The 12,561-nt window shown below is 32.2% G+C and overlaps 1 protein-coding gene across 1 annotated transcript in view; it reads left to right on the top strand.

The window, feature by feature from the left end:
• Positions 1 to 12,561, top strand: part of LOC115511559 (kelch-like protein 1) — a 234,459-nt gene that overhangs the window by 110,724 nt on the left and 111,174 nt on the right. The window contains exon 5 of the mRNA XM_032593557.1: positions 9,891 to 10,077. Coding sequence (XP_032449448.1) covers positions 9,891 to 10,077 — 187 coding nt within the window. The remainder of the gene's footprint in view (positions 1 to 9,890; positions 10,078 to 12,561) is intronic.

The following is a 12,561-nucleotide window of genomic DNA, read 5'->3' as shown; positions in this document are numbered from 1 at the left end:
ATCGTGTGTAGGTCACTGGTACATTTATCTCTCTCAAGGGAAAGTATACTTTAGAGTGACCCTTACACTTAGTGTATTGTACTTGTTAACTACAGTTAGTATGGGGACATTGTGTCTTAACTCAGAGAAATTTCTTACAAGAAAAACTTACAGAAATGCAAATAACACTGAATAACACAATACATTTTATTCTTTCAAGAACATATTACTTATTGCAAGATGTTTTGAAATCAGGTTGTGATTTGAGTACCTCATTTGAGTAGAGTTCATCAATTTCAGGCAAAAACAGCTAGGATTGAAATGTAATCATTCCTATAAGATATTAGTAAAACCATCCAACTAGTAATAATTAAATGTTTTTAACTACTTTTTCCCTAGGAGACTTATCTTTTTATTTTGGTATCTAGCAGATACATGAGTTCTACAGGAAAAGATGATCCAGAATGTTAGTGTAAATTAGAGCTTGAGATATTGTCCAGGCCAGGAAAGGTCTATAATAGAGACTAGACATATAGGAGCAGGCTAAACATCTTCAGAAAGGAAGAGGGAGTTTAGGAAAAGGAAACATCAAGGAAAATAGAAATATCTATTAATTTTATTCTTAGAAAGCATACATTTTATTAATGTTTGAAAAATATCAAACACTTGATAATGTTATTATGTATAATATCTATGAAGAAAAATATTGGTTCTTAAGCATCTCTCTGTCATGCAGGCAATGACACAGACATAGCCCAATACCTATTTAACATGTGGAAAATTACTACATCACACAGCTCAAAAGTTAAGAATACCTTCATTTAATCCAATGCTACAGATAAAGAAATCTATCTTTCATAAGTCTCGCGGTGTCCTCAAAAAGCACAAATGTGCAATATACATTCTTCCCAATTTGAGTCTGTGCCTGATTCCTCACAGAGATGGCTTGCTAACTGCTATGATCTGTTATTTCCCAATCAGAATTTTGTGTGTGTGTGTGTGTGTGTGTGTGTGTGTGAAAGAGCTAAAAGAAGCAAAAATGCAATAATGGTTTCTCATGAGAAATCTGCATACATTTTAACATGTCCTTTTCCAATTATCTTCTTGCAAAATAAGATGACAACAGAATTTTAGGAAGTTATACTCCTCCAGATTTTACCTTTAAAATTCAAATAAATACAGTTAATATTTAAGAATGAAACAGCTACATACAGAACCATAATAGCAAGATAAAAACAGTGTATTTTTCTGCTGGCAATTACTAAGTACAAGCAATAGAGTACTAAATAATGAAATAAGGAAATTACAGATCAAGTCTAAGTCCTAAGGAAATTCATTTGTATATGAAAAGACAGAGGAAGTTTTTTTCACTGAAAACACAGAGAAAACAAGAACACTCAACTGAGACTCAGGTAGTTCCAAGGTGAAAAATCACATTAAAGATGCCATAAAGGGGGCGCCTGGGTGGCGCAGTCGGCTAAGCGTCCGACTTCAGCCAGGTCACGATCTCGCGGTCCGTGAGTTCGAGCCCCGCGTCAGGCTCTGGGCTGATGGCTCAGAGCCTGGAGCCTGTTTCTGATTCTGTGTCTCCCTCTCTCTCTGCCCCTCCCCTGTTCATGCTCTGTCTCTCTCTGTCCCAAAAATAAATAAAAAACGTTGAAAAAAAAATTAAAAAAAAAAAAAAAGATGCCATAAAGAAAAAGCTCAAGTGGGGGGTAGCAAATAGAACAGCGTTATCAAAGCAGAAGGTTGGTCTGGAAGTACAGTGAGATATGAGCCTGAACTAAGTGGAAATACTTAAGAAATACTTCCAATTGTAATGCAAGGAATGAAAACAAGACAATAAGACAGTAAATGGTGAATGCATATGTTTTAGGACACGATGTAGGAGTAGTCTGGATTCTGCATATGATTTCTTATGTCACATACAAGAATTAAAATTTTTAATCTTTCTCAAAAATTCAGAAAAGAGTTCATATCAACAAACAAAGTGGTTTTCGGAAAGGGAAGAGAATAGTGGAATGGAAGGATCTCAGGCAGTATTGTAATAATCAACAATATTTAATGACTCTTTGGAGTGGGCTTGAGTGAGAAGATAAACTTTTCTAAATAGAATTATCAATGGATTAAAGATTGAATTATCGAGGGATCTCAGTAAAGAAAACACATTTGGGGATATTTTTTATTCATATACTGTATTTTCCAAAAGTTTGAATCAGCTTAAATAGTAGTTTAAACAGATGTACAGGTAAAGAAATACTGTCATCCATCAATAAGAGATAGAAGGCATGGGTCAATACAGAAAGAAGAATGGTAATGGTAAAGAATAAGTTCAGATTTAAATGAGTGAGTTTGAATTGTTAGTGGAACATCCAAGCTCAATGTTCCTTAGTGACAAGTCAAATCACCTTACATAATGTTCAAGAGCCCAAATTATTTGTGCAATGGAGTTTTGCTATTGACTATGACTAGAAATAAGCAAGCCATCAGCTGAATCAAAGATAAATTATTTAGAAATGTAGATATTCGGTTGGTTGTTAAGCAAAGATGTTTCTGAAAGAGCATAAATATTTGTTTTGTTTTTCTAATGCTTATTTTATTTTTGAGAGAGAGGAAGCATAAGCTGGGGAGGGGCAGAGAGAGAGGAAGGTAGAGGATCCAAAGCAGGCTCCTGACTGGCAGCAGAGAGCCAAATGCAGGCTAGAACCTACAAATATCAAGATTAAGACCTGAGCCAAAGTCAGACGCTTAATTAACTGAGCCACCTGGTGCTCCAAGACCATAAATATTTGTACAATTAATTTATGCATGTAATTTGCAATTATACTGAATATATCTCTGCCTATACATTATCTATTTTCAAACTTCAATGCTATAAATGTTATTTAAAATAAATTAATAGTCTAATCAGAGTAAATATTCAATCACTTAAATAGTTACTGAGCAATTCCTAGGAGGCTATAACCTTTCTAGTTGTACCCAACAAGAGGTAGCAGACATTTTCTCCTGATTTCTTACAAGTTTATGACTAGCATGCATATGAAGCCCTTGAATGACTACACAGATGGCAACTGATTAAAGTCCAATATGATCAATAAAAACAAATTGTGTCAGTTGTGGCCTCAGCCACTTAATTAGGTAGTACTCATGGAAGTAATAGAATGTACACCAAACTCTGATAATTGTGTCTATTTTAATAGAAGACCTAGAGGGAAAAGACATTACCAATATTATTTTTTAAAAAGGTGGGATCCAGTCAGATGAGAAGAAAGAGGTCTGAAGAGCTAAAGTATGAAATCCAGAAAAATATACATAAGGTATCTTAGAGAGTGATGGAATAGCTAAAATACAGTTGTATTACACAATTTTTGTCCTGCTAGTCTGAGAAGGCTGAATAATGTCCTGGAAACAATAATAAACTAATGCATGCTGTAGAATATAGCTAGATATGAGTAAATTAACAAAAGTGTTCTAAGGGGCGGGGAGGAAGGTAGACTTGAATAGAATAGATTAGTGGTGAGAGAGACGGAAGGCAAACAGGTGCCTATTACAGCACTTGGCACAAAATAGGTTCTGACTGAATATTGAATGAATGAATGAATGAATGAACGAATGAAAGGTCCAGAGATTACCTAGAATGCAATGAAATTTTTCTGGATGAAGATGATGTTCATGCAGGGCACAGAATCACTTATTTCAGTTTTTTGAAATTTTGAGCTTTCAAACTACCTATGGAAAAGCAAATCCATGTTAAATAACTAATAATCATAAATTATAGCAGCATAAAACCCATCTCATTTGTCACTAATAAAAACTATCATTTGAGTTAATTTTATGAGCTCTACTTGTGATCATGTCATTATTCTTCTCTATTTGTACTGTCAGCCTAGCCAATTATTTTTCATCTTAAGGCAATCAAATATTCAGAATTGAAAATATCCTGTCTTCAGAATAAAATTAATTAACCTGATCCTTATTTTGTAGATGGTTTCCTCTCATTCCTCAAATACTTGAGCAAGAATTATTCAGATGTAACTGATGTAAGCTTTAGTGTGTCAGTAATTTGTGTTTTCCTTTTGAAATGACAGCACAGGAGGAGACATAGAAGCTGTACTGTATCCGCTTTCTCATTTATTTTAAAATATAAATAATATTTTCAAGTAGTTTAGCCAGAATAGTGATTATGCTTGCAGAAAAGATGAGAAGGTATTTCCATCTCTTAATATGTCATGATTCTATCCTTTGCCAAAATTTTTCAACAGATATAAATGGGATTTTAAATGTAATATAAGGATCTCTCTACTCATATCAATGAGTTTCTTTCAGGCAGAAGATTGAGATTCCGGCTATAGTTGAGCTAGTTACTCTTACACAAGCTTAGGCTGTTCCAGTCACAGCAGATACTCAAATAATAGCTGATGAAGCGTTGTCGGCATTGGTGCACCAACTAACTTCTATTGCCAAGCTTTCATGTAATTGTCCATTTTCTTCCCTCTATGTCTTCGAAAATCTATCTGAAAGGGAGGAAATCTGCAGAAAATCTCTCTGGCATGAGACAGTTTATATTTTCCCTTGCAAAGTGGAACAACTCGACCTACAAGCTTCACTATTTCTTAGGTTGCTACAAAGTTTTCTGATAACTTACTCTCCCCTCTCACCAGCACCTTATATTGACTATTAAACAAGCACGGGGCTTATTCACCACTAAGTGTGCCTATTAAATCATTGTTTCTCCATCTTATAAACTGCTTAATAAAAACACCTGAAAATTTATTTGTATCAGACCTATTTATAAGATATTGAAGTAGAAAATCATTTACTTTCTTGCAGCTTACAGTATATCATAATATTTTATCATTCATCCTATTCATTTTGTCAAGCAATAAACTTGAAAGACTGTAGGAGACTGTCACTTGTTCTCTAAGGACTGTCACTTTTAATGGAATCAATTTTGGTTTATAGATTCAGATAATGTGAATAGATTTTCTTTAGCACAACCTCTGGTAGCAAAACAAAAGTTTGAAATATTATGAAATAACATGAGATATATGGAATTTTGTCACACTGTTATGAATGTGAGAATGTTTTCATAACCTTGATAGCCAAAGGACACAGTGTTAGAAGAGTTAATACTTCCTTTGGTCCATAGGAAGTTTAAATTTATCTTTCTTTAGCTGTTTTTTCAACATTGCATTCCATATTCCAGTGCACTCCCTGACCAGATAGAAGGTATAGATGTATTTGCTAAATTTTGTATAGATCCTGTTAGTCACCTTGCCTTTCAAAGTATGTCTTCATTCATGCAGTTATTACTCTCCCTTTTTCTAGCCATTAACATCATAAGAACACATTACTGTAAATTATATCTCCTAACAGGCATTATTTTATGGTATTTTAAAAAGTCTATGTATAATGCAAATTTTTATAATATAAATATTTTGACTTTTACTACAAAATTAGAGGAGTATGCCCTGTATGTAATAAGAGTAGGTCATGAAGCACAAATAAATCTATGCATTTGATTTTGTTTGCTTATTATATGAGACAGTTATTTATAATGTTAAGGAAATATCCATACATGTGATTTAGTGCAAAGAATCATGACAAAGATTCTAACCAAGAGATTAATTTCTTTGACATATAAAGTTAAAATATGCAGAGAGGAGACAACTTTTTTCCGCATCATATTATAATTATCCTATTTTCTTATTTGAAGGCTGGCAAAACAATGCAAACTCTAGGTACTTAAATAATGCATTCCATTTTCATGAAGCAATACTTTTAGAGTCATAATTTGAATTTATTGAAGGCATTTAAAAGGAATTCATATAATACTCTTGGAAAAGTGCAGTTGAGGAGTGTCTATGTGTAAACATATGGGATTAAACATTCATCAATATTTTCATGTTGCTAGACATGTGGCTATTTTAAGCATGTTGTTCAATTCCTCAAACCATCAACAATCAAATTATTTGTGCTTTAATTACAAATGTAATGGTCATTTTAAATAAATATTGTTTTAAAAATTGAATTTGTATTTTTCCACAAAGTGTAATTAGTAATAAAGCCAATGGAACTTTAAGAAGAGTATGCAAAAAGAAATTAATAATGTTTTAATATACACAATTGCAAAAATATATCTAATCAAAATTCATGACATTTCTGGCAACTGTAATGTTGTAACAAGTTATTTTGAGAATGCTAGCTATTAATAGATAGATTATTCTGATTTTTCATAGTAGTCAATCTATCATACATGTTTATTGACCACGTTCTATTCTGCAGCTACAGGCTTACCGTTAACTTGCAGATCATTACTTCATCACAAGGAAAACCTACCAAGGTTGTTGGGAGATAAGACTTATTTGCAAAGTGGCTGCTTAGCTGACACAGATCTAAGGATCAACCCATTAGATTTTTATGTAATGTTAATTGTCAATATACCCTATGTTGCCCTTCCTTTTTAGTCTCAGGATATTTTCATTTCTCAAATTACTTCTAGATGACAAAATATTTTGAAATGTTATTGTTTGTAGGGAGTAAAATCTTTTCTTGAGGTGTAATACACAATTAATTTATAATGATGTAGTCAATGATTGTTCTCAGTGTAAGAATATACTAACAATGCAGATTTTGTGAAATGTCCTAAAAACTTTTTAAATTATAAAATAAATTATATTATGATTTTCCTTGATTAGGGGGAGTATTGATAGGTAGTAATCCGAGGAATAGATTAATTTGTAGACAATTATTGTACAAATTCTTTCTTTTTTTTTAAACTTTTTTTAATGTTTATTTTTGTGAGAGAGAGAGAGAGAGAGAGACAAAGCATGAGTGGACGAGGGGCAGAGAGAGAGGGAGACACAGAATCCAAAGCAGGCTCCAGGCTCTAAGCTGTCAGCACAGAGCCCAACACGGGGCTTGAACCCATGAACAGTGAGATCATGACCTGAGCTGAAGTCGGACTCCTAACCAACTGAGCCACCCAGGCACCCCTATTGTACAAATTCTTATATAAACATGATTATGTTTCTAAGTAGTACACAATTATTGAAATACATTGATATATTTTCTAAATTTGACAAAGATGGTATTTCACAATAGGGTAGGATTCATTAAAAATGGAAGAATATGAAAAAAAACACCATTTTTCATTTTATAGGGAAGAGTAAGTGGTGTTAATTTTGGATTAATTTAGGAAATCTAAAGATAGTTCAAGTTTAAAAGACAGCTTAACCATTATATTATTCTGAATTTGTGTCTTAATTTGAGATGAAATAATAATGCTAAAAAGTGTTGTCAGAGGACATAATCAGAGACACATAGTATTCATAAGCAATAATTACAAGTCATAATTTGAAAATACACAATAATAAAGTAAAAGTGATTATGAAGAATTCAATTTTTTAAATATTTATTTATTTTGATAGAGAGTGCACATGTGTGGGGGAGAGGCAGAGAGAGAGAGGGAGAGAGAGAACTCCAAGGAGGCTCCACACTCAGCACAGACCCCAGCATGGAACTGTATGTCACCACCATGAGATCATGACCTGAGCCAAATTCAAAAGTCAGACACTTAACTGACTGAGCCACCCAGGTGCCGCTCAATTTCTTTTAAAATAAAAAACTTTGTCAAATGATTAGAGGCATGCCACAATTAAGAAAATTTAAACAATGTTTTGTTAATAAAAGGAAAAAACTAAGTACAGGATACCTTGGTTATTTTATAGAAATAAATACAAGTTTTAGTTTTATTTTGTATATCTTCCTTGTTATACTTTGAAATGAACAATTTATAATATTTTATAATATTTTTAAAGCCAAATCTTATATTTATTAAAATATTGAACATTATTTTTACATGGTGATAAAATTGAAAAAGAAGGCATAGATATATTTTTAAACTAAAACTAATCCACTATAATTAGTTAAGAGTCATTTGCATATTGGAAATAGTCTATGAACTCTTTTTTAATGCAAGTGGCACTTTGTACTCATATGTTAAAATTTGTAAATGTTTCCATCTATGTCATGAATCCATTTATCTAAAACCTAAGCCTCAAATTTCCAGTTAAACTTTTTGATTATGAGTTATAGTTTTCCAAGACACAAACACAGAAATGAAGCACTATCTTTTGAATGTGCTTCTTTTTTTCCCCTTTTATTTGGTATTTAACTGTTTATCTGGATAAGATATTCGTAGAGTGTGCTCCTAATAAAAGAAAGTTTCTTATGGTCAACTAACCCCATGTTTCTCCAAAACAGTGAAAAAGGGAGAGAAGAATTTATGGGAGCCAACTTCAGCAATATATACATTTATCACTGGAAAAGCTAATTGTTTTCCTTTTAAAGAAAGGAAAAGGCTTAGATGTAGAAAAATATTCTTTGATACAGAGATGACCAAAAGCTATATCAAAATACTTTTTTTCCATTTACTTTATAAAGACCATTAGGGTCTTGTTAGAAATAGATATTCTCTTTGCCGGTCAAAAAAAAATTTTTTTTTTTTTACTTACTAAAAGAGAAAAACAGTAGTCCTTTTAAAAAATCCATTACAGATATTCTATCCTATTCCATACCATTAATTTTTTTGTTTGTTTTTCTTGTTTAGTGTTTAAAATGAAGGTGGATAGGAAGTCAACACTAAGATTTCAGTGTACAAAAAGTGCAATGTAGCCAAGAATTTAATTGAACATCTTGTGTCAATATTCCAAAGCATCAGGAAACTAATACATTACATTCCTTATTCACCCTCAGAACTTTTATGTTACCTTTCCTACATGTCATATATGTTATCTTATGTGTTTTATATTCTTCCTGTCATCTCCAACAATTTATGTGTCATGTGATGGCTAAATAAATTTACTTAATTAAGGTTAAAATTATAGTGTTAAAATTAATTAATTATATGCTGCCATCATATACTAACTTATTCACTCAGTACATATTTGAGTACAGATATTGTCAAGTTTCTTACTGATGGGGAAGAAATGGTCAGTGAGTCAATATTAAATTTTCGACTTATTAATTTTTCTAAATATGTGTGACAGATTTAACTGTCATTTGAAATGAAATATTGATTCATTAGGAAAGAGAAAGTGATACTGAAATAGTAAAAGAAAGAAAGAAAAAAGAAAAAGAAAGAAAGAAAGAAAGAAAGAAAGAAAGAAAGAAAGAGAAATAGAAAATAAAGAACAACAGAGGAAGAAGAAAATAAGAGAGACAATGGATGTGTTCAAAGAAATGTACACAGAAGCATTTGGGGGAATGAAACTCTGGTGTAGCAAAAGAAAAACATAATATAGCTTCAAACAGCTGGTCTTACTCTATCCCTCCTTCAGGTGCTAGATTTTTGGTATAAAAGTTCTTAGTTTAACTGTTGGAAACTTTGCCTACTATACGACTTTCCAACTGCTTGCAAACTTAAAGAGATAAAGAGAATTGTTTTCATTTTTATTGATTTTTGTATTCGAAAGGATTTTAAACTATACCTGAGATATTTTAAAATAAATATATATTTATGAAGATTGTTAATGCAATTTGTTGAAGGTTATTTTTTAATTTCTTTTCCCACACATCCTTATGGCCAACAGAAGCAACTATATTCAATTTATAATCAGGTTTCATAAGAGGAAAGGGAATGGAAAAAGTGATTTCTAGAAGTTTCTTTACAACCCATGTAATTAAATGACAATAAATAGTATTGAATAGAAAATAAAATCCATTCTGTTTCTAATGGAAGCCTTCCATTTTACTCATATTTTTGTCAATGTAATTAATTCATATTACATTTTGCATTTTTCTCAATATAAGGGTAAAATCATAGGCATTAGGCTTCTAATTTTAACTAGTGATGTCATATACTCATTCCTATAAAAATATTATTAACAGTAATTGTGTATTATTCACAGATATTGGCTGACTTAGAAAACCATGCATTATTTAAGAATGATCTGGAATGTCAAAAACTGATTCTGGAAGCAATGAAATATCATCTATTGCCAGAAAGAAGAACTTTAATGCAAAGTCCAAGAACTAAACCTAGAAAATCTACAGTTGGAACTTTGTATGCTGTAGGAGGAATGGATAACAACAAAGGTATACAATTCTTTGTTTCTTGGGGGGTTGTTTGTTTTGTTTGTTTTGTTTTTACATTTCTTGATCTATATATAATACAACCTGTATCAGACCATGTCACAATTTTAATATTGCAATCTGTATAATACCAATAAACCTCACATGCTTTACACATTAAGATTTAATATTAAGGGGAAAATTAAAAGAATATCTCTTATTTTCAGCTGTAGTTGCTGCTTTTGCTTTTTATTCATCTTTAAATCCTTTATCTCTTGTGCATTATGTGCCAGGCTTCATATGAAATGAAAAGGGGACTTAAAACACTTACTTACAAACACAGGCCAAATAATTGATTGGATATATTGACAACTATATTTCAATTCTAAGTAAAAGAAATATAACATTCCAGGCACATGCTTGCTAAAAGCAATATTATGAAGAAGAGAGTTTCTGTTTTTGACACATTTGGAATCTTACACAGAAGCCTGGCAAATAAATAGACAACTATAAACAAATGTAATGACTGTGACAGTTATATTTTATAAATTTAACTGTGATTACCAATTTTGCTGTTCAAAGGGAATTGAATGATTCATTTAAAAGTTGAACACATACATTTGAAGGTCTCATTCTTTTCTGTAATTAGTGGAAAAAAGATCAATGAATATTTGTCTTCTTCAGCTTATCTTATGTTGTGAGTTCACAAGACAAATAACGTAACTGTCATATGTTTGTATTTGGTAAGTGATATAATTATCCACCATACATTTAATATACACGTAAAAGTTGGCAACGACAGAGTGTGGTCACATGTTCAATCTCTATTAAATATATTTGTTATTAAAGAATTAGAGGGAAGCAACAAAACTTATGTCCACCATTGTGAATTGAGATCCCAAACAGCAGCTAAAGGGAAATAATTTAGGGAAGACACATATTCCCATATTTTGTCTGTCATGAAGATACCTTGTGGCTGGCTGTTAGATGGTGTTCACTTGTTTATTTTTTGACAAGGTTAATTTCTGTTTACTGGGACATTGATTTTTCATAGCCATCACATCAAATGAGCACTAGGTAATTTATATTTATATATGCATATATATGAGTACACATATATGTATATGTGGTGGTTTTATGATGTTTCAAATTTTAAAGTCAAATGAGTGATTATTTTTTAAAGAACACTGTGTTAGAGGTGTCTGGGTGGCTCAGTCAGGTGAGCATCTGGCTCTTGATTTTGGCTCAGGTAATGATCCCAGGGTCTTGAGAGCCTGCCCCCAGTTGGGCTCTGCATTGGACATTGAGCCCACTTAAGATTCTCTCTCCTTCTCCCTCTGCTCCTTCCCTGCTCTCTCTCTCTCTCTCTCTCTCTCTCTGTAAAATAAATAAATAAATAAATAAATAAATAAATAATAAAGAACACTGTATTCTACAGAAAGAGTGCCCATACAAGAACCATTCCACTTGAAAATATGCACATGATATTTTTTTTTCTAAAGAAGAAGAATACAAAGAAGAAGAGGAGCAGGGGAAGGAGTTGGGGAAGAGGAAGAGGAGGAGGAAGAGGAGGGAGAGGCAGAGGAGGAATATTTATTGAATCTGTTTTGTTTCTGATGAAGGCTGAATAATAAACATAAATTAAAATAGATACAAAAATTACTATACTATCGGGGCACCTGGGTGGCTCAGTTGGTTAAGTGTTCAGCTCTTGGTTTCGGCTCAGGTCATGATCTTACAGTGTCATGAGTTCAAGCCCTGGGTCAGGCTCTGTGCCAGCAGTGCTGAGCCTGCTTGGGATTCCGTCTCCCTCTCACTCTGCCCCTCCCCAACTCACACTGTCTCCATCTCTTTCAAAATAAATAAATTAATTTAAAAAAAAAGAATGTTTAAAAAAATTACTGTACTATTAAAGAACGAAAGGGCATGACTGAATTTGAATTTTTAAATCTGGTGATTTCACATTGTTATAGCATAGAAGAATATGAGACTATGGAGTCTACTGAGTTAAACTGTTGCCAGCATTTGAATTTCTCTCAGCAGTCTTTGAGATTGAAGAAATTCTTTAAAAATTGATCTTTCTTAATGATTCTGAGTTTTCTTTCACTTTAGAATTGAAAATACCAACAATTTACTTATTGTTACACATATTCAGTAAGATACAGGTGTAAAAGAATGTGATAATACAGGAGGTTTCAAAAGATATTCCAGATTAAATCAGCAATACAACAGAAAAAAATTATTTGAGGGAACCTTTAAGAATTTTTACCATATCCTTAGCCCTATAGGAATCAGATATTAATATCCCATAAACTTAGATACAAATCTAAAACTTAATACCAAACCTCAGAGATCCTTTTTTCCTAGTGAAGCAGAAACATATAAAAGCCCAATGTTTCAAGGGATTTAAAGGGCAAATAGAACATTTTCAAGGTAATCCCTCCTATTTGCATCATGCTTTTACTGCTTTAACAGTGATTTCTACACCTTATTAACTTGTATAATCTT

Source organism: Lynx canadensis, chromosome A1 (genome assembly GCF_007474595.2).
Source record: "Lynx canadensis isolate LIC74 chromosome A1, mLynCan4.pri.v2, whole genome shotgun sequence".
Classification (NCBI taxonomy): domain Eukaryota; kingdom Metazoa; phylum Chordata; class Mammalia; order Carnivora; family Felidae; genus Lynx; species Lynx canadensis.
This window is presented reverse-complemented; position numbering and strand designations above follow the sequence as displayed.